The following is a 22138-nucleotide window of genomic DNA, read 5'->3' as shown; positions in this document are numbered from 1 at the left end:
CGCTGCTGGGAGAGCCACTGGAACGGGGTGGGGGCGCTTCTTCAGCTGGCCTCAGCCTACCAGCCCTTGTACCCTTCCCCCACAAGCAGGGGTTACTATGGCGACGACCCCTCCTTCCCCACAGGCCCTGTGGTTTCCTCCACAGCTTCTTTCACTTTCTTCTTCTGCTTTTCCCCACTCTTCTTTCCTCCCCAACTCCCCCATCCCCAACCTCTCTCCCACACCAGCACAGGTCTTCCCAGCACAGGTCATCCGAGAAGAAAGCCAGGCACAAGGTAGGCAGGGTGCGGTCCCAGTGAGGAAGGTGGGCCACAGTGTGGTTGGGGGGGGGTGGTATGGAGGGGGAGTTGCAGAGGGGGAGTGGGGAGGCCACAGGCAGTGGGCTAAGGGTGGCAGTGTTGCAGAGGTGAGGCGCGTAGGGGCAAGGAGAGATATTAGGACCAAAGGGAACAGTGGGGTCAGAAGGGGCCGAGGGAGTGATTTCTGAGGTGATAGTGGGGTCACAGAGCGGGGAAGCTCATGAAGTAAAGAGGGTTGGTGTAAAACAGAAACACTGCAACTCAGATGTGGGACGTGGTTCTTCTGGGGCCAGAGACCCTCATGAGAGCCAAGGGCAGCTTCAATGAACACCCTCCCCAGAGAAGGGCAGATATGCACATATACATAACGGGGCTGTGGGGACACCTTAAAGGCCTCTGGGACCATTCACACCTTCCCAGAGGTCCACAGGGTCCAATCTAAGAGTGCACACCTGGTGGCTGTGGGAGGCCCAAAAACCCAGGGTAGGCCCCATGGGGTCCCTTCCCCCACCCTCCCACCACCCCCATCCAGGTGCATCTCATCCAATTTCCCTGGTTTCCCTAAGAAAGCTGCAAATCCAGTAGACTAGGGGCTCACCTTCCTCACCCAGCCCCTCTCCAGGTGAGCCAGGTCATTTCCCCCACCTCCCCCCCAGAGGCAGCCATGTGCCATGAGTTTCCATCACTTTATTTTGCAAAAATAGAAAACTCAGCAATATGCGATACAGCGGGGTGGAGGGGAGATGTAAACAGAGGGGAGGGGACAGCACCCTGACCCCCCAGAGAAAAAGGGGAGCCAGTGGGAATCTTATTTGGCAGCTAAATACAAACTGGGGATTGGAGGAAGAAGGGAGGGGTCACAGGGGCCCTGGGCTCCCCCTCCCAAGACCCCTGGAGGAAGGGGTCAAGTCCAGGGTGTAAACAAAAGCTAATAAATAAATAGAGGTTTCCTCTGGGTCAGGGAAGGATCAGCTAAGCAGCGCCCACCCACCCCCTTCCCTGGGCCAAGCTGCTCTGGAGATCAAGGAGTGGGGAAGGCACTAGGGGGAGAGGGATCCTCTGGCCCCTCTGTAGTGTAGGAGGGTCCCCGCCCCTGTGGCTGAGATGGGAGGCAGGGGAAGCCCAAGGCACATGACAGGGGTGGTGGACAACACAGGACTTGGGGAGGGGCTTGTAAGGGAGGGCACAAGGTCAACTCTGGGCCCAAGCAAAGAGGTGCCTAACGGAGCTGTGTCTGTCCCTTTCACCCTCTGGGCCCCCCAAAAATGCAGGGCCCAGCCTGGCCCAACCTGACCTGGCACGAGGCTGGGGCTCCGAGGGCAGCGTGCACCTGGCAGGTGCATTAGCGGCACGAGGCACCAAGGGCAGGGGCAAGAGGGTGGGCTCAGCCCCCCATGCCCCCTTTTTGGTCTCTAGTGTTCCTGTTTGCTCCCAGAGGCCTAAGCACCTGGCAGAGGAAGGGGCTGTGGAACTAGCAGGGTCTTCCTTCTGCCCTGGGGAGCGTGGGACCCTGGTGTCTGAGGGGCAGTGCTGAGATTTTAGAGTCCAAACCGAGGCTCACCCCTCTGCCCTCTCTCCTGATGGGAACAGAGCAAGCCCCCAAGACTGGAGAGGGAGCCAGTTAGAACAGGGAGGGGATGAACACAGAGGCACCCCTGGAAACTTTGGCAAAAACAAGGAGCTCATTGGAAGGGGTGGAGAGAGGGCAGAGCACGTCCTCCCCCAGTCACTGGCAGTGTCTGGGAGATGGTCAGTCTGCTGCCTAGAGCCCCAACCCCCACGGCAGGGAAGTCAGGGGCCCTGGTCAGGCTGGGGGCTGCAGCCCCCTTTGCCCTGGCCCCGGGGAACCTCATCCTCGCCAGAGGCCTTGGGGTGGGGACCAGGCTGCGAGGAGTCGTCCTCAAACATTTCGGGGTTCTCCAGCATCTCTCGGATTAGGGGAGGCATCGGGCCTGGAATCTCCATCTTCAGGGTAATGGCCCTTTCTGCTCCTGCAACAGAGGGACAAAGAGGTTCAAGGGAGCAGAAGCCCATGCCCCTTGAGGCCATCTCCCTAACCTTTCTCTCTCTGGGAACACACAGGAACCATAGGAACCTAGCACAAGCCTGCCACCTCTCTGTCCCAGCTCACCCTCTCCCTACTCCATGGTCCCTGAGGGCCACTCCTCTGCTGCAGCTTCTACCTGCTTTCTCTGCCAAGTTTGCTGCCCACTCATCCCATTCTTAGGCTCCAAGATCACGGCCCAACTCTCAGTCCCATCCCTCAGGTGCTCCCCCTTCCCATGTCTACAGCTGGCCCACTGTTCCTAGGTCATTTCTTACTAAGCTTTAGAATAATAGCTAATACAACTGAACCCCTACTATCTGCCACACATCCTTCTGAATCATCACTGTCCAACAGAACTTTCTGTGAGGATGGCACTGTCTGCTTCGTCCAGCACAGTCCTCACTCACCCCTGGGCACTTGAAATGTGGCTATAGCCACTGAGGAGCTGCAGTTTTAATTCAGAGCCGTTCTAAGCCCGCTCTGTTAACTTGCTTAGTTCTCACGACAACTGGTGGGGTAACTGTTAAGTATAGTCTAGCTTCCAAATAGGAAAACAAGGTACAATAAGTAAAGGAATGTTCCCTAAGTCTCCCCACTAGCCTGCGGCAGAGCTAGGGGTCCAGTGCAGAGCCCCTGATGCTCTGTTCTGGTCTTCGCTTGTCTGCCTGCCTGCCTGACCTGAGAGACCAGCAGGTGCCAGAGAGGGAAGGGGTGCCCTCACGACTGACCCTTGGTGCTGATGCCCCGAAGGTCCGTGATCTTCATGAGCATCCTCGGGAACATGTAGGGCTGGCTGGGCCGCCGCCGGCGCGCATAGAGCCTCAGGGCCTCCAGCAGTGGCTCCTGCAGCTTGTCTACTTTCTCGGGTTCCTCCAGGTCCATGCGGTCTGCAGGAACAAGCACAGTGCTGTGAGAGAGGAAGAGTTGGGAGAGACAGTGAGAGGGCCCATCCCCAACTGGCCCTGCCCTATGGCCCCCCCAGGCCCCCCACTCTGTCCCATCAGCCCTTTGCCTATGGTTCCTATGATTCCTACCCAGACCACCTCCCCTGCTCCAGGCCCCACACCTTCTCCCCTCTGGTAAATCACTCCTGCCCAGACCGCTATATCTCAGCACCAGTCATCTGGGATCTCCTCAGCTCTTCCTCTGCTCTCCTTTCTGTCCTAGGCCCCAGCGCTGCTGGGGAGCCTGTACTGGCTCTGAGAAGTCTGCGCATGGTGCGGCTGCAACAATGAAGGACCAAGGTCTCCTGCCTGGTCCCAGAGCAGGTATGGGGTACAGTGGGAAAGGAGCGCAGGTAACCACCAGGGGGCGCCCCCGCACCTCCACAGATGAGGCAGATGGCACTGAGCAGACCGGTCTCTGTGTCATCCATCTCCAGTGGCAGGAGCTGCCCAGCAAAGGCAAAGACGAGGTCCGTGAGGGGCCCAAAGCCAGCATTGTGCATCTGGGTCCGGTTCAGGGTCAGCCCATCGGAGAAGGTCATGGTGTCCTGCTCCGGGGTGTACCTTGTGCAGATCCGTAGCATCTGGAGGTAGGCAAAGGGAAGGCTGAGTGCTGTGTCTGGGGAAGAGCCCATCTCAGGTGGAGAGAAGAGGCGATGGGGTGCACGGGAGGGAGTTAGAAGCAGAAGGAGGGCAACCTGCAGCAGGCACAGGAGGGAGGCGAGGGGGGGAATCTAAAGCTTGGGAGGGAAGAGAGGTCAGAAGGAGGCAGGGCGTCCAGAAGTGTAGGATCAGGTCTTGGGCAGGGGGAAGACAAAAAAAGCTCAGCTTTAGAGAAGATCTGGGGAGTCCCAGATTGGAGATGGGGTTGGGGGAGATAATGAGATCTTTGTGCAGACCAACTCCTTGGCCTCACAGGCTGTGGCGGGAGACAGGCCACCAGGCTTAACTCACCAGGATGTCCAGGCAGGCGGCCTTGAGCAGAGTGATCTGGTCAGCAATGCTGAGCCCGGTAAAGCCAGGCAGCCGCTTGGCAAACTCCACGATCTTGATGATGCACTTGGTGGCCAGCTCACTGAACTTATCCCAGAGCCCCAGATCCAGCTGCACCCGGTGGTCTGCACTGGAGTTCTACAGGGAAGGCAGGTGGGAATGCAAGCTAAAGCCTGCCCTGGGGGCTATCTTCTTTCTGCCCAAACCCCAAGCTCTCCCCTCTGCGTTCTGTTGCCCTTCCTTGGCCTCAGCACTAGACCGTGACCTCAATACAACCCCAACCCAGTCTCCAAAGTGAAGGGTCCCCTGCCCTCACTGGACTCACCGTGGTATATTTGCCCAGCTGGCAGAGTGAGGGGAAGGTCTCCTGATGAGCTTTGCTGACCTTGGCGATGAGCTCTTCTAACTGAGGGCTCAGCTCATAGCTGTCAAGCGACCCCTCTTCCTTTACTTCTTTCTTCTTCTTATTCCGGTCATTCCGCACAGCTTGGGGGTGAAGGCACACAGAGAGGGTCAGGGTATCCCCTCTCACCCTAATTATCCTGTCCTCTGTCCTTATCATGAACATCTGTTCCCTGGGACCCTAATCGCTGCCTCAGTTTCCCTAGCTCCTATGAGCTCCCATTCACAGGCTGGCTCTCTCCAGCCCCACCCAGGGCCTGCAGCCCCTGCTCCCTCCCCAAGCCATTCGGCTCCATCCTGCCCTTCCTGTCACCCTGCAGGAGCTGGGGGGGGGGGCAGGATATGCAGGCGGCAGGATATCCACTTATAGCCTTGGCAGCACAATGGTGCAGGGGAGGGGGGCCACCCCAGATCCACCTCAGGCTCAGTCTTGGGAGCAGGGAGGTGACTGTTAAGCCCCCCCCACCAATATCTCCCCATGAAACCAGGCAAAGAGAGCCAGTAACCCCCATTCACTCATTCAGAGGAAGGATTAAGCACTGAGAGGGAAGAAGGGCAAGGGGTGGGGCCTCCTGGGTGAATGGGCGGGCACTCATCAAATAGGATGGGCCAGGGACCGAGAAGCAGAAGCAGCTCGGCAAGGCAGGCAAGGCAGGCAAGGCAGGCCAGGCAGGCCAGGTCCCGGAAGTCAAGGAAGTGGCAGCAGGCCAGCGGGAAGAGGGTAGCGACGACCTGTGGGCCCGGAGGGTTCCTGCTCTGGCCAGACTGGGGAGGCGCAATACCTTCTTTGGACATGCCCACTTCGAAGCACTTCTGTAGCCGGCAGTACTGACAGCGATTCCGGGTCACCTTGTTGATGATACAGTTTTTGTCACGGTGACACGTGTACACCATGTTCTTCTGGATGCTGCGGCGGAAGAAGCCCTGGAGTTGGGGGTGGGGGTGGGCAGTGAAGCAGGATGCTGGGAGTATACCAGCCTCTCTGGGGCCTTGTGGGTCGGCCCAGGCCCCCGCCAGACTAGGGGCCAAGTCTGTGCAAAGCAGCCCCTCCCGCTCCCCAGTGAGAGCCACTCACGCACAGGGTCCTGCCCCTCTGGTCTGGACCCGAGGCCCAGGGCTCCCACCCCCACTACTCACACACCTTGCAGCCTTCACAGGAGCTGACCCCGTAGTGATAGCCTGAGGACTTGTCATTGCACACGAAGCAAGGCTTGTAGACCCGAGGAGGTGGAGGGGGAGAGGGCGAGCTGGGCACCATTTCCTCTGAACTAGTGCTCTGGGTCTCCACCGCTGGGGGGAAAGCAGTGACATGAGGGTCAGGGAGCAGGGTCCCTCACTTCTCCAGGCATCCTCACTATACACATCCACCCCATTCCCACTTCTCCGTCCAGCTCAGCGGTGCCACCACCATCTCTGGCAAGGTGACTTAAAGTCCCAACGACCACGTACATCCCCAGAGCAAACGCTTCCAGAAAACCACTCTTAGTGCACCTTCTGCAGTCGGGCCATCTCCCTGCACAACAGTGCCAGTCCAAGCCCTCGTGACACTGCTCAGTTCCCCAAATTCCAGGTCCAGGTCATACTGGCAGTTAACTGCCACGGGCCTCAGTTTCCCCAGCTATCAAGTGGTCAGGGGGAGGGGTTATGGGCTGTGATCTGCACTCTATAGTCGCTGTCTATCACGTCCATGTTGGTCCACCTCGTCAGGTCGTCTACCTCCCACCACCTTCCTCCTCATGAGGCAAGAGTCCTGGGGCCCAGTAAGCAAGTAGCAGCTAGCACCCAGGGAGTTGACCTGCTGGGGTATTCAGTAGATGGAAGAGGTCCTCAGTTTCTCTCAAGTAGTACATGGTGGATAATCTTCCAGCTTTTGCCTCTCATACTGCTCCCTCCCCACAAATAACTGCCAGTGTCCTTTTCTCCAGGAACCACTGAGGCAGCGGAGCAAATGAGACACAAGTATCAAGAAAGCAGGTCAGAGGATATGCAATAGCCTGATTTTACACCTGGAGGAACGGAGGCCAAGAGAGGGAAGTGGCCAACGCAGGGCCACACTACCAGTTGATGGTGGAGCCAAGCCGCTTAGGTCCTCTGACTAAGTCTAAGTGGCCTGGCAGGGACTCAAGAGAAGTTGGGGAAGGAGAGACCGAGATATTTGCTCCGATTCTCAGGTCCAGAAGAGGCTGGGGGTGTAGCAAAGCAGGAAAAGTCAGGTGACAGTAGGTAAACAGGGCTCATGGGGGAGGGGAGCTACCTCTGGACCCTCTCTGAGCCTAGGTCTTCACTCCTAAACTTCCCACACCAATACCCAATTGCAGCTCAAAGGTGGGGAGGGGGGTTCTCAGCCCCCACCACACTGAGCATGTGTGGCCGGGAGGACACCCTTCCTATTCAGGAGGCTACTTGGGAGACCTTTTTGATTCTGCTGGTTGTTTGGGTCTGTAGTTCATCTTCCAAGGCTGGAAAAATCTATAAATTATACAACCGGTAGGACCTGATGCCCACACCTAGAGGGCCCAATTAGTGCAAGAAAACGCTGAGACCCTCCCTGAGGAATGGCCCACACACCCACCTCGTGAGCACCTTCTTCATTCTAACCTGCCGTGGCCCACCTGGTCAAAAGGGCCGCCCCAGGCCGCCAGCAGGGCAGAAGGAATGCCCAGGATGCCGGGGTTCCGGGCTAGCTCCACCCACCCCACAGGAGGGAAGCCCTCCCCACCCTCCAACACGCAGACCCCATTAGCATAAGAATCCAGCCGGAGAGAGATTTCCAGTTGGAAAAAGACCGAGGAGAGGGGAGGAAAGGTGCCTCCCATCTATTCAGGACCGGGGTGGGGGTGGGGGGGACTCCAGGAGGTGCTGGGGCGGAGAGATGCGGGGTGGGCTGGAATGCCTTTCAGGACCCCTCCTGATATCCTAGGAGGGCACAAGTGCGGCCCACAGGCCAGTGCGTGGGGTGGTGCTCGCTCCAGCGCTGACGCCCTCCCTGCCCGCAGAGCGCTGCCTCATTTCCTCTCTTGCAAAAGGGCCTGGGTGCGGTCAGACTGGCATAGGGCAGTGCCAGGCAATTACAAGATTGGGGGCCGCAGGGAGACAGCCCTGGGGACAACTTTTCCTGTCTAAGTGGTAGTGTCACCCCTTCTGGGCACCCCTCTGGCACAAGCCTGCCCCCTGAACCCTAGAGTGCAGCCCAGGGGCTCTGGGGGCGAAGGGCACAAGAGAGCTAATTGGCCTAGGCCTGCTCAGAGTCCCTTCTCAGCCCTGGGCCGAGACCCCAACAAGAGCTAGGCAGGGGCCCCTGCTGGGGAGGAGGGGGGTGGGCTCTAGGTTTTTCTCCTTTTAAAGCCCAAATTGCTGAAATTGAGGAAATTCCTGGCCAGGCTGAGCGGAGCTTCAAACAACCTCTTTATAACCGGCTGTAAACGCTCCCAGCTGCGAGGCACAGGGCTGAGAATCCCAGACTCACAGTCTGACACACACCTCCTTGGAGACACTCACACATCGACAGCACACAGGGCACAAAAGCAGACACACTACCCATGGGCAGCCATAGCCCAACCGGCCCCTGGAGTGGGAGAACACACAGGCAGGGGTAAAAGCACACTCACTCCAGCCACACGGTGGAGGCACAAGTCACTGCCACAACACCCAGCTTCACATTTGCAAGAGAGCAGCTCCACGACCAGACAAACACCCCCAGCCTGCCAGCGCAGCACCAGGACTCTGGCAAACACCCACAAACACACCATGTGGCCCTCTCCTCAAGGGACCTCTCCCCTTCCCCAAAGCAGACACACTTTCTCTCTGAAAGTGTGTGGAGCAGGCCTGAAGCCCACCAAGACCCTAGAGGCCAAAATTATTGGTCCAAATTGAAATGCAAAAAAACAGACTGCCAGCCAAGTCCCTGAGACTGCCAAGCTCCTGAAAAAAGGACCCAGCCCTCACAAAAACCCCTCCTGGGAAAGTCTCTGCACCTCAGCCCCCCTCCCAACATACCCCAACTCCCCTTCCTATTGGGCAGTGAAAGGAAAGTTAAGAATTCGCCAGGATTTGGTGCAAAGTAATAACAGTTCCATGCTTTCTCCACCCTACAAATGCCACACTTTTAATTCTTGCCCCATCCCACCCCCAAAGATCGGTCTCCTGCTTGCCACCTCCCTCCTCCAATCTATGAGCAGCATTGCCCTGGAACCCAAAGCACCCCTCCCCAAAAAAAGAAAAAAGAAAGAAAAAATACACTAAGAAAGGAAAAAGAGCAGTAAAGAAAAAAGTAAAGGAAAAAAAAAAAAAGCCGAACTCTCGTAAACAGCGCTGCAGAGTGCCAAGGAGCGAGGCGCGTTGGCGGGGGCTCGGTGACCCCGCGCGCGCACTCCCCCTGCGCCCTCCGCCCCGCCCGCCTCCTGCCCCTTCCCAGCTGCCCACAAGCCCCTCGCCCCGGCGTCCGCACCGGGCTACCAGCGCACTCCCAGCCCCGGGTAAATTTGGGGGGTGTTCGAGGCTCCCCTCCCGGCTCCTCCCCACACCCACCCCTCCAGGCACTTCGGCCCAGGCTTCAAAGCCGCCTCTCATCTGGACTTCATTTTTACTGCCTCTCAGTCCCCAGCTTTTTATTACCGCTCTGGAAAGGGGTTCCAGGGCCCCAGGCCTGGCATCTCCCATTTCACAGAGAGGGGAAGATGGATATTTGGGGACCCAGGAGTCCTGTTCTCTCTGCCGCTGCCTCCTGCGGGCCACCCTCCACCATCAACAGACTTTGGGTAAACTTTTCGCTTTCTACTGAAGTTGTGCGTGTTGGAGCCGTAGGAAAAAGTCGTCTCGCCGCATACAACCCTATACACAGTTCCAAACGTTGCTTTTTAAGGTGGGGGAGGGGCGCCAGAGCCCAGTCCTCTCCCCGTTGTGTGCACCACCCGGTCCACCCCGCACGCAGAGCACACAGGATGCACGCTCGAACACGGCACTTTCCAAAACCGCCCCCGCAGCCACGCAGGGGCACACGCCTTCCCGGCCCCACGCCACAAACATCCCCACTCAAGGGCCGTGCGGACCTGCCAGCGCTGTCGGAGGGCGAGCGGCGTGGAGAGACCCCCCTACACTCACACCCACACTGCCTACGTAAGGCGCTGCACACTCCAGGGATTCACACGCTCTGCAAATATTTTTTACGCTCCCAACTTCCCACATGGACTCTACAAACGTCACCCACGGTTCTGGGTGCCATATCCCTCCGGGGCCACGGACCTGCAGGCACAAACTACCAATAGCATCTCGGTCTCCCTATCCCCAGAAAGTCTGGAGTGGCATCAACCGCAGCTCCTAAACACCCACCATAAAAACCACACACACTCCAAACACTACAGCACACACCCAAAGGAGTCGCTAAGGTCCCCACGTTTAAAGGGCCAGTACCTCTCTTTCCTACACAGCCGCCTCTCACATTGAGAGAGTGAGAATCTCCGCTTGCACCCCGGTTCCACCTTTTACACACGGAAAGGGGGAGGTGTTGCCTCTCCTGCACCCCTCACCCCACCCCTGGGCTCTGGTACCTACATTGCAGACTGGCGGGTTGAGGCCAGGCAAAAGACTCAAATCCGGCGAAACAGGAGCTGCCGGTGGCTCTGCGCAGCAAGCCGGCCCCGGGCCCTGACACCCCGTACAGCCGTCGCGGACCCGGGGCAAACGTTTCCATGCAGTCGTACATTGCGACCGGGCTTGGAGGGAAGCTGGGTGCTAGGAACACCAAGGACCCGCAGCCGATTCCCCCTCCTCCCCCGGCGGCGCCCCGCTCCTGGAGGGGGGGAGGGGGAAGGCTAGCATAGGGCGCCAGGCTGCATGGGGGGTAAGGGGTGGGCGGGGAAGAGGGGGATCCCCAGCAGGGGAAAGGGACTGGGCGGGGCGCAAAGCCGGGACTGCCGCATCGGCCGCGGTGCGGCTCACTCTGGGCGCCTCGGCGGCTAACACTGGGGAGACCTTTTGTAAAAGCGAAGCCTGGAGGGGTGGGGGGTGGGGCTTGGAGAGCGAAGGGGGCCGGGCACTAAGATTAGCCGAGCTGGGAGTGGAGCGCACACTTACACACACTCGCACCCGGCGCGCGCGCTTGCTTAGACACATATCCGTGCATGCATTTATCTAGGTAGGCACCACGTATCTGCAAATATGCAACAGTGCGCATGCATTTATCTGCACGCACACAAAACCATAGCTGCACAAACGCTTGTGCAAGCACATCTAGCTCGGGAGAATGCTGTTAAGCATTCTCTCTCCACAGCCCCGAGGCTTTGCACGCGTTTGCACTTCGGCGCGTGCCCTGGTCGGGAACGGGGGAAGGAGTGAAGGAACCAAGCACACGCATTTCCTTTTGAGTTTTCCCCCTCCCCTCCCCAGCACTCTTTGCACACAAGTCGATACAGGCAGGGGTATCAAGGAAGGCAGGGGTATCAAGGAAGACAGGGGAGAGGGGAACATGGAGGTTCCGGGCGCCCGGCAGTTCTCCGGAGCTCGGGGACCTGCACTACCTCCACCCCCTCATTCCCAGGCCTGGCTCCTCCCTCTCCCTCCGCGGGCGCGCTTCGGGGCCGAACCGTACATTCCTGCGGCTCGGCGCGCGCGGCCTCCTCCTTCCTTCCCGTTCTCCCCACCCCCGGTCGAAGGGCCGGAGCGCGCTCCCGCCGTGAACTCTCCGGGAACCCCCCTCGGGGCGGGTGGCCGGGCGCGCTCACCTCCTCCTGACCCGGCCCCCCCCCCCCCCCCCCCCGGCCGTCGCCAGCGCCGCCGCGGAGTCCCCCGCCCCCTCTTGCGCAGCCCCGAGTCTACCCCTCCCAGCCGGAGCCGTCCTCCCTTCGCCGCGTCCCGGGCTGCCTCCCTTCAAGTCCTCTCAGCCCCGTCCCGCGACTGACGCTCCCCAGGCGCTCCACCGCCTCTCTCAGTGCCCCTTCCTCGAGCCTGACTTCACTTTCCGAGCACAAAATTGCCACCCCAAACTGTCCCTACAGTGCCAGCCGCGCCTCCGATGAACTTGCCCTGCTGAGTGCCAGCTCCCCTCCCCCAGGCTTTCTACCGTGCCAGTGGCCCCAAAGAGCCAAGGGCCCCTCTCGGCTGTAACTCTCGGGTCCGGTCGTCAACTGTTCTCAGAGCCATTACACATCACCCCCCATGGGCAGTCACTGGCCCTTCTCCCCTTCAGTGCCACACTGAGTGCCCTTCAGATCTCCGAGGGCCGCCTCGCTGTCCCCTCGGTAGCCCCTTCCGGGCACTGAGCGCCCTCGCCCGGCGGAGAAGTGGGTGAGGAGGGCGGGGGTTTGGCCACGTCAAGAGTTTGCCCTCGCCGCCCGGCCGAATCGGGGACCCTGGCCCCGGGACAGCGCCAGCGGCGGCGACTCCCGGAAACCGCCCCCTCCCCCGCGCCCCGCCCGCCCGCCAGGCTGCCCGCCCGCCCGGCGGGCCGGCCCAGCCGGCTCTGTCAGCGCCGCTCGCACGGGGAGCGCCGGGGGAGCGGGAGCGGCGCCCGGCCGGCCCCTTCCCCCGCCCGGCTGCTGCGGCTGGGCCAGGGCGGGGCGCGCTTTTCTAAGAATCTGTTGTACCGGGTGGGGGGCGCACTGGGGTGCTGCAGAAGTGGGGCGCCAGTTTGGAAGAATAAAGAGCAGGAAGGGGTGCCAGGAGTAGGCAGGGAAGGAAGGCGGGCGCGGAGGAGGGGCCGGAGTGGTGGCCCGGGACTGGGGGGGCGGGCTGGTGGGGGGGCAGGGCTGGGAAGGAGGGCCTGGCTCGTGGATGGGGGGGGGATGGGGAGTGCGGCCGGGGTGGCAGGGCTGACGCGGGGTGGCGGGGGGGGGGGGGGGGGGGGGGGGCCCTTGAAGTGGGGATGAAGTGGGAAGGCAGTGTTCTTTCCAACACAATGTGAGCTCCCTGCTCTTGCCCCCGACCTCAAATACCCCATTTCTCAATCCAGCCCCCCACACACACACAAAAAGAAGGTGTGGGGGAATGATAGATTTCTGAGTCAGTCTCTGGGCAGTGGTAAAAAAAAAAAATCAATTAAGTATAAAATGGGAAGTACCCCCAAAACCAGGGGGAAAAGAGCCCTGATTAGTCAACTCCAGGCTGTCAGTCCCCCACCCCCCCCCCTTCCTCCTCCGAAATCTGAAAGGTCCCAATTAAGTCAGCCCTGCCTGGTTGGTAATTAGAACCAGAAGTGGCCAGGCCACAGGGAGGGGGGTTGGGAGTGGGGCACAGGAGGCGGGTGGAGGGCTCCAGGAAGTCATGAGTCCTCAATAGCCCCCCTTTCTCTTCACCAGATGCACCCCACTCCTCATGACCCCATCTGTGTGTGCTTCCCAGGCACTGCAGGGAGAGGGGGCCTTATAAGGGACAAGGCATTAGAGTGCCAGGCCCACCCTTCCCATCAACCCCAACCCCCCATTCTAGACAGTCTTAGCACAGCCTTGAAGAGAGGGTAAGAGGATGGGGGAATCTAGTGCCCCTTCTTATCCCCAAAGTCCCCCCAGCCCTTATTGCAGCAATTAGACCCATTAGCCTTCTAGCATTTCATGGGAACCAGATGTTCTCCACCAGCCTGGTGGGAGTATGAGGGGGGGCTGCTGCCTGACTCACCCCCCCCTCCCCATCTATGATCCCCACCACCACCACAGTTCACCCCTCCCAGCTAGAGCCCCACAAAGGCAAGACCTCAGAGGCAGGGAAGTGTACCCCTCCCCCCACTAACAGGGCCATTAGCTCTCAGGGTCTTGCATGGTCACCCCTCCGAGCCTCTACCACCCCAGCAATGATGAGTTTGGCCAACGAGGGACTGTGGAGGGAGGAATAGCTTACTGCTATGCACCCCTCCTTTCCCCCCTCCTGCCACCTTCTGGATGGAGCTGGAGGATAAGTGGCTCCGAATTCCTCATGCTAAATTCTCCTTTTCTTCCAAAACCGTCCCTCAAAAAGGTGAAGAGGGGGCATTTCAAAGCAAGAAGCCCCACCTTGAGGGTAAGTCCTAACTTAGGAGTCCCACCTGAAGGAAGATGGGGAGAGGGGGTCTCTGGAGGAGGGGGCAGCAGAAGAGAGAAGGGAGGTGTGAATGAGGGATGGGGCCCAAAGCAGGGGTGTAAGGAAGGAGCCGGGCAGGATGGGGGCTGGGACTGGGTAGGGGGCCAGGAGAGGGGGGTGCAGCCTGGGCCCCAGTGGCGGCGGCTTGCCCAGCTCCCCCCGCCAGAGAGGTTTCCTGTTGCAATCAAAGCCCCGTTTGTGTAGGCCTGGAGCTGGAGCCCGAGCCTGAGCAGTGGAGACCGGGGAGGGGAGGGGAAGGAGGCAGTGGGCTGGGGTTTTTTCCTGGAGGAGGCCTCGTCTCCGCCTGCTCGCCACCCTTACCCGCCTGTTCTACTGGCCTCCTCTCCCAGCGTCTGGGTTCTCTCTGTGTCTGTGCCTTTTGGCCTGTATAGTTCTCTGTCACCTCGCTTAGGTCCCTGAGTCTGTCTTTTTTCAGTTTCTTTTAAGTAGAACTCTTTTTCTTCCTGTGCCAGCCTGCCCTCAGTTGCTCCATGTGACTTAGTGCAGTGCAGCCTGGGCTCCTTGCCCCAGGGACATTGTCACCAAGTTCAGAGGATAAACAGGGCTAGGTCCTCTATACCACAGACATCTCCTCAAGCAGGGAAGAGGGCAAGGCTTCCCTTCCCTCCCATCCCACTCTGTTCCCTGTAGTCTTGACAAAGCAAACAGAACACATCAGTGTTCATAAACACAGAGATACAGAGAGACGCAGACCCCAGGGTTTCATGCATCCGTGTGAGCATGTACACTGGGACAAGCGCATGCGTGCACACGCGCACACACACACACACACACACACACACACACCTCTGCTTTTCCATGCACACAGGCCTGTGCTTGCCTCCACAACACATGCCCCCCTCCCTTTTCCCCTCCCCAGTTCTGAGATGCCTGCCTTACCCACTCAGGCCCCTGGAGAACCCCAAGAGGTGGAGCAAGATTTCCCTTCTCAACGTGGATGTCTCCAAGGTGCTAGGGACCCAGCAGTAGGATCCAGGAGGCAGCCTCAGGGAGAAGTTCCAGACTCCTTCATGCACCACCCTCCCTCCCATAGACTAAGAGAGAGAGAGCGAAGAGAGAGACACAGACTCAAGGTGAGTGTGACTTTGGCATCCGACTTAGGCCTCCAATCCCTCTCCACTGGGTGGCCCTAGGCAAAAAGGGACAATGGGGCAGAGAAATGAGAGACTATGCCCTTTCACCCCTCAGCTGCTCTCCCACTATGTGAGGTCTCCCAGACCCCAGAATCCCTTCCCCTCCCCTTTGCCTCCCTCTCATTTGCCACTGGGCCCTGCATGCCCCACTCCCATGCAGGCTGTCTGGACCCAAGCCTTCCCCTCCTCCCCACCCCACCAGCACCTCTCTGCCCAGGCCTGTCCCCCATGCCAGCCACACCCTCCCCAACTACCTTCCCTGATTTTGGCTCCTCCCTTGGATTTCTCCTTTCAGTCCCCCTCCCCCCTTTCAGTGCAGCCTTGCTGGGAAAGAGCCCAGTGTGACCCATTCCCTTGCCTTGACCTTGCTTTGATCCCTGACCTTGATCTCAGTGTGTCCAGGGCACAGGAGAACTTCCTTGGGGACTTGGCCACATGCTCTCAGCATTCCCCCACTACCATTCTTTTTCACCTCTCCTTCCTTACTCCTCGCTCCCTTAGTGGCCTCTCCCAGAACCTAGGGAAACCAAGTCCCAAGGCACTGAGTTGTAGGGTTCTCGGTTCTCTGTGCGATGGGTGGTTTCTTCCTCCCTCCTCAGGCCCTGGGACAGATTCATGGCGTGTAAATGAGGCAGAGGAAGCCCAGCTGAGGTTTCCAAAAAGGGGGCTTTGTGCTCTCTTGTTCACCTGTATGCCACCCAAATATCCCCTTTTGGTCTACAGACAGTGCCACCAGCAGGCCTCAGCAACCAGACACACCCTCAACAGCCCAATTAAATGTCGCGTCCTCACACTGACTCTGTTGTGCGTACTGGAATCTCGTGTATGAGCAGAGAGTCTCGAGGACAGGCTGTGCCTAGACAACTGTATATGGTCTACACACACGTGTGCACTCACAAACACACACATTCACACGCCTTCTCCAGATGAGCACATTCTTTCCACTAGAGCTGCCAGCCCATCTAGTCACCACTTCACACAAACACATAACCCTCCGTTTGCACCCTTCCTGAAGGCAGGGCCCTTTCTCTCCCACCTCTCTCTCCCCCTGACCTTGCGGGGCTATAAAGGATGTCTTTATCTTTCTGTCTTTTTTTTTTTTTTCCTTCTCCGTCTCTGGGCCTCCGGCTTTATGCCCTTCCCTGTGCCTCTCCTTCCATCACTGCCCCTTCTTTCCAGGTAAGGGTTCTCTACACCTGCTCACATGCTGCCCCTTTACCCCCCGGCAGAACGCAGCCACCCAGCCCTCCAGCCCCTTGGCACCCACGCCTGTCATAGCTTGGTCAAGAAGACCCACTACGAAGTGGGAGGCAAGAGGATCCAGAAGGAAGAGGAGAGGCCTGATGCTTGTCTGCTGTCAGCACTCAAAGGCTTATCCCAAAGAGGGCAGGCCTGAGGAACAAGTAGGGATCTGCACAGCATGTGGGCACCATGCCAGACCTAGAGGGAGGGGAGGAGTCCAGAACCCACATGGCTGGAGGAGAGGATGCTTCTGGAACACCCCCCTTTACCTCCCCGGATTACTTATGGTATAAGGGCCACCTTCTCTGCAGCTGTTTCCACCCTCCCCACCACCAAGAGGAGAGTTCCCTGACCCCACACATCTTTGGGCACCTGGCACTATTTCATTTCCTTTCTGTGCTATCTGCCTCTAAGCTGCCTCACCAACTTCACCCCTTGATCACAATCAGCTGATTGGCCTTCCAGACTCCTCCACCCCCCAAGCTCCTCCCCCACTGTACCCACCACAGCATACAGGCAGGAGCCTCACACTTCCCCAGACCCACCCCTGGCTGCCCATAAAAAATATTCTCCACCGCCAGTTGACTCAGGAGGCAACATTCTAGGCTTTGGGGGCAGGAGAACTCTCATTTGCAAACAATGTCATTTGTTCCACATCCAAACCCCCTCCCACAACCCCTGTCCCCTATTCCTTTAGATCAAACCCCCAACCCTGCCCGCCTTGCTAACTAGGGTGCCAATGTTCTCTAGCTCCCACCTCTAAATGTCCTCCAGTTTCCCCCTGCCCTCATCCCCCAAGGTCCCTGAGACTCACACAGAGAGGCCATCTCCTTGGGGAGGTCAGGCTGGCCCAGGCCCCGGAAGCTAGGACTCAGCATCTCGAAAGGTGGAGACCCCCTGAGAGCCCCTGGGAAGGCGAAGGGGAAGCCAGCCCCCGGGTAGCCAGATCCAGGCCCCAGGCCACCAGCTGCAAAGAGTCGTTCCTTATTGGTGGCCATCGCTGCGGTGAGGGAGGCTGAGTCCCCTGGGGTCTGCAATGGGCGGGGGAGGTCTTCAGCCACAGCCCCCGCCCATGCCCACTGCCCCAGCCTGGGAGGCTCCGTGCCCGCCCTTCCTGGCCTGCCCACTGGGTCTCCAAGAGTCCTGGGGAGAAAGAGAGGAAAGGGAAGGATAAGAGAATGATCACCAGAAGGTTCCAAGCCCCCTGGCCCTCTCTCACTTGAAGCCTTTTCCCTCCATGCTTCTAAAGGTTTGCACCGCCCTAGCTCTACCCCAGGGTAGGAGGCAGGGCAGGATCTTATGCAGGTTGAGGAAAAAAATTCTCCAGGGAAGGGTAAACTAGTTCAGGTCTTAGGACTCCCGGCAGAGAGGACCCCTAAGCTGAGACGTGATTGTGATTGTGATTGTGAAGCCCAAGAGCAAGCCCTAGACCCTTGATTTAACCTTCACATCAATCCTGGGAGGTAGGAATTAGGATTCCCATTTCACAGAGGAGGAAACTGAAGTTGAGCGACTGGCCTAAGATCACAAGGCTGTACGTGGTAGAGCCAGGATTCAAACCCTCCTGTTGTGAGTTCAAGCCCCATGTTGGGTGTAGAGCTTATTTAAAAAAAAAAAAAAAAAAAAAAAGGATTGGGCTCTCTGCTCAGCAGGGAGCCTGCTTCCTCCTCTCTCTCTGCCTGCCTCTCCACCTACTTGTGATCTCTCTGTCAAATAAATTTTTAAAATCTTAAAAAAAAAAGAAGAAGAAGAAGAAGAAGAAGAGAGAGAGACTATTTAAACTCTCTACCACTCTGGGGAAAGCAAACATATTTCTGTTGTAAGTTTGGGGCCCTACATCTCTCTGGAAAGGAGTAGTGGTCCAGTGGTTAGGAACCCTGACTCTGGAGCTGGGCTACCAGCATTGATCCCCACCACTCACTAGCTGGACCTTAGGTGTGTTACTTAATCTCCCTTTGCTGAATTTTAGTTTCCATTTGTCGGTTAGGAATAATAGGGCCTACTTCATAAGGTTGTTGTAAGGATTAAATGATTTCACATATGTAAAGCGTTTAGAATAATCTAGGGCACATATTAAATACCATGTGTCTCTTGTCATTTCTCTTTGTACCTTCTCTTCTTCCATACCTCTCTTGTAGTTAGCATTTCCTTCTGTCCCCATCTTCCTCATTACTCCCTCTTCCAGTTCCCCCTCTCCCAGTTTGATCTCTATCTCCATTATCCCTCACTCTCTAACCTGTCTTGCCTACTCTCCTTCAAAACCACAGATGTTGATGGAAGCCCCACTGAGTGCTAGGTATGAGGCCAGGGAGCAGCTTCTTTCCTTGTCCTCACTTTACTTTACTTCCCCAACTCTTTTTCTCTGTCTTCTCTGAGCCCTCTGCTTCTAGGAAGCCCTCCCTACATCCTCCCCTCCCTCAAGTGTGGCAGGCCCCAGTAGATGTTTAACCTGAGCCCAGGGGAGGGACAAAGGAAGGAAGGAGAGAGGAAATGGGAATCCAAGGACTGGGCAGGTGGTTTCTCTCCTGATGCTCTGACAAAGGAAAGTTTGACTTTCCCAGGAACCCCAGAACTGCCCACTCTAGGGGAGTTAGGGGGAAGGAGAGTCACCCAGCCTGGGTACCTCCTCTACCAGCCAGAACCATAATGGATTGTGGTGCAGAAGGACAGAGAAAAACTGAGAATGAAACACATACAGATCATGGAGTGGGCAGGCCCAGAGGTAGGTGATAGGCATTTCTGCATCTCTTTTCATCAGTCTTTGCTTCTAGGATCAGTATCTCTACATCTTTGTACCTCTGCTTCCCTTCCTCCCTCCCTTCCTTCCTCCCTACCTCTACATCTTTGTACCTCTGCTTCCCTCCTTCCTTTCTTCCTTCCTTCCTTCCTTCCCTTCTTTCTTTTCTATCTCTCATCTACCTTGGCCTTCAAACTCCTGAGGGTAAACTCTCTTGTGGAAGTTAGACCCTAACACCACCACCCTTCACTCAGTCCTGATGCAAGAAGGAACCCTTGCTCCTCACGAGGCATCACCCATATCCCCAGTGCCCTCAGACTCCTCAGCCCAGTGTCTCCCCAGGCCTAAAAGGCTGACCCCCAAGCCCCTAGGGTCCTCCTCCTTTTCCTTCCCCTATTCCCTCAAGTCCTCATCCCTGCTTAAGCCCAGGTGGAGCCAGGAGTCCGGGCCCCAGAGGCCCCTGGGCCATAGCTCAACAGGCTGGGCCACATTCCAGGTGGATTAACCCCTAGGATGCCAAGAGTGAGAAGCTACAAGAGCCCCCCCATCTTCTTCAGACTGCCTTCCACTGGGCCCCCGGCTCTGGCTCCAGCACTCACTGTCCTTGCTTCTCACTTACAGGTGGGAAACAGAGACCTGAGTGTGGGGCAGGAGGATGTCGGTGTCCCAGAGAGGGATGCTCAGACTCCTGGTCCTTACTGAGGAATGAAGCTGTAATGAGGGAAGGACACCTCAGCTCGCCTTGGGCTTCCACCTATTTTGCCTCAGAAAAGGGACTTTAGAGTTGAGTGGAGAGGGGAAGGACACAGAGAGTCACCCATTTCTGAGCCCTGGTTCCTCTGCCCTGGCTGGGAAGGGAAGGGGACCAGAGGGTCTTAGGTTCTGGGTGGAGGAAGGGACCAAGGGACAGAGGACAGTGGTACAGAGAGTAAAAGGAAATCCTGCACTAGGGACCCAGAAGCGTTGGTTCTTTGGGGAACCTGTGGAAGGAAGAGAACCCTTCTCTCTTCCCAAGATGCCACCTCAGATGGAGGCGGGGCTGACTAGGGGACCAGGGGCCCTTACAAAGCTGCTTCTCTTAGGGCTGAGGTGGAGTTGAGGGAGGGCATGGATGAAGGGGGCTGCCGGATGGGGGGAGCAAGTCTCCCTGCCGCCCTGCCTGCTCTAGAGCTCAGAACAAAGCTGCTCTTGTCGGCTGCTCTCCACCCGCTGCCCCCCTCCCCCCTGTATAAACACGACCACCTTTTTCCATGACCCCATCCCCAGCCTGGGCAGAGAACCCAGGCATCCTCTGCTCTAGCCTGGGCCCCCAGCCTGCTCCCCAGGAGGCAGCGGTGGCCTGGGTTTCCCTGGCCTTGTGCCACCCTTGGGGGAGTCCAGACCCTTGAGTCTCCACCTCTCATCCCCAGGTGCCCTCCCTCCACCTCACTGGCCCCAGGGAGGGGCAGTGCCCAGGAGGCAGGCAGGCGGGCAATGCCAGTGGAATGTGTGTGGGCAATGGAGGGCACGGGCAGGGTGGGGCAGAGGGGGGAACTGGAGGTGCCAGTTAGGTGGCTTTCTGAGCCAGAGGTGGGGGTGTGCCGGGATGGGGGGGGTGTGCCCTGTCCTGCCTACCAGGCTTTAAGCTACAGTGTGCATGCATGTGTGTACGGGAGCATGCATGTGGTGTGTGTGTGTGTGTGTGTGTGTGTGTGTGTGTCTATTTGGGATACCCATGCTCCAGGCACCCTGCACATACTACCTCGTGCCCCCCACCCCTTTCCTCTCTCTTCTTGCCTCAAGGATATGGGACACTGCCTGTGGTCCTCAACCCAAACTCGGCATCAGAGGAGTGACATTAAGGGCAGAAGCCTCAGACCTGAGGTCTGGAATTGCACCTACCCTGCACATGGGCCCTGAAGGGGCACAGTCATCTCAGCTTCTCCCCCTACAGACCCCTCCTCAGCCTCCCCCGCCCCCCCCCCCCCCAGCCAAGCGTACTCTTACCCTCTGGCCACCTGCAGAGCTGCCCTCCTACATACTGGGTCAGGTTGAGGGGACTGGGCTGTCACTGCTGAAGACAGAGAGGCATGTCAATGGGGCTCCCAGACTAGGACTCCTAGGTCCCTGGCCCAGTCTTGCTGCTCTTCCTTTGTTCCCTTTGGGCTCCCCTCCTGAATACTCCTGAGCAGCCCCCATCCTTGGCTGGAGGGAGCAAAGACTCACAGCCTGCTTGGGGACAAGTGACAGGGAATACAGAAGTGCAGTTTAAGGAACCTTCTCAGACCCCTATCCTATCCACTTGTCTCTGAAAACTCCAGACCCAAAGGGCTCGGAGCACTTGCCTCTGGATGTCTCCTTGCCCTTTGGATGTCTCAGCTGGGCCATTCCACCAGAAAAGGAGGAACCTGGACCAGTTTGGACCAGAAGTTCACCCGTCAGACTCCCCTGGGGAAGCCTGAGGGAGGGCTAGCGAGGTCCTTCCACACAGGAGGGAACCCTGTCTTCCCTCAGGCTCCAAAGCGCAAAAGTAGGCTAGAAACCCCCTGGCTGAAGACTGTTCCCCAAGCGCTCTCCCGAAATGAAGTCTCGCTGAAGCCCAACCCAGCCCCAGTCGGTCTAAATCTTCCCTATTCCCTCCCGCATCGGGGCTGACCCCCAAGCTGGGCAGGAAGCCCCTCCAGCGCTGCGGACTGCCGGAGCAGCGGAGGCAGGGACTGAGCGGCGTAGCTGCCCCGCGCCCCCGCCCCCAGCCCACCTCGGCCGGGACCCAGGCGTCCGCGGGCGGCGGCGAGCCTGCTTCCCCGCCTGACTCACCTGGAGGGGAGGGAGGGGGAAGGGAGGCCGCGGACGCCCCGAGGTCCCGGCGTCCGGCGGTCGCGGGGATGCGGCGTCGCAGTGTCAGGGGCTCGCGGCAATGGGGGGTTTTGGGGGGGCACGGGCTCTAGGCTGGGACTGTCCCGGGGCCTCTCCGAGCCCGCCCGCCCACGTGACCGCCCCAAAATATCCGACACATTTTCTCCCAAACCGCACACTGACTCTGCAGGCGGGGACACGGAAAATATTTTCTTTCTTTTTCTCCCTCCCCACCCCCCCACCTCCCTCCCAGCCCGGCTCCCTCCTCCCCCTCCCGCCCTCGCTCCTCCCTCCCCTGCCGCCTGCCCCTGCCCGGCTCCCTCCTCGGTGCCCTGGGGCTGGGGGGCGGGGGTGGGTGGGAGGGGGGTTGGGCGGGGCAGCCCCGGACGCCTGGGTCTCTGCCCCTCCCATTTGCTGGGCTTCCGTGGCTCCATCCCCAG

The 22138-nt window shown here is 58.6% G+C and overlaps 1 protein-coding gene and 1 long non-coding RNA gene across 2 annotated transcripts; one reads left to right on the top strand and one right to left on the bottom strand.

Moving 5' to 3' along the window:
• Window positions 1-966: 966 nt before the first annotated feature.
• On the bottom strand, window positions 967-21917 carry RARG (retinoic acid receptor gamma). The gene is made up of 10 exons (XM_032876676.1): window positions 21660-21917; window positions 20850-20916; window positions 16941-17269; window positions 5827-5975; window positions 5468-5609; window positions 4609-4769; window positions 4245-4421; window positions 3670-3874; window positions 3075-3233; window positions 967-2290 (listed from the first exon to the last, which is right to left on the bottom strand). Exons 3-10 carry the CDS (start codon window positions 17122-17124, stop codon window positions 2091-2093), a joined length of 1377 nt encoding a protein of 458 aa, XP_032732567.1. The 5' UTR covers window positions 17125-17269; window positions 20850-20916; window positions 21660-21917; the 3' UTR covers window positions 967-2090.
• Window positions 3232-7025, top strand: LOC116878871. The gene is made up of 4 exons (XR_004384901.1): window positions 3232-3614; window positions 3728-3880; window positions 4209-4436; window positions 6611-7025. It is a non-coding gene; the product is annotated as an uncharacterized LOC116878871 (long non-coding RNA).
• Window positions 21918-22138: the final 221 nt, after the last annotated feature.

Source organism: Lontra canadensis, unplaced genomic scaffold (genome assembly GCF_010015895.1).
Source record: "Lontra canadensis isolate GAN:19392208 unplaced genomic scaffold, GSC_riverotter_1.0 scaffold59, whole genome shotgun sequence".
Lineage (NCBI taxonomy): Eukaryota > Metazoa > Chordata > Mammalia > Carnivora > Mustelidae > Lontra > Lontra canadensis.
The sequence above is the reverse complement of the archived record's forward strand: the minus strand, read 5'-3'. Positions and strand labels throughout refer to the sequence as shown.

Excerpts from the sequence above, each read along its gene's own strand:
- RARG (XM_032876676.1), bottom strand. The coding sequence starts at position 17,124 with ATGGCCACCAATAAGGAACGACTCTTTGCAGCTGGTGGCCTGGGGCCT. Across the intron at positions 5,610-5,826 it reads GCTCCTGTGAAGGCTGCAAG|GGCTTCTTCCGCCGCAGCAT; the intron begins GTGTGTGAGTAG and ends CCCCAACTCCAG. Across the intron at positions 3,875-4,244 it reads CCGCCTGCCTGGACATCCTG|ATGCTACGGATCTGCACAAG; the intron begins GTGAGTTAAGCC and ends GCCTACCTCCAG.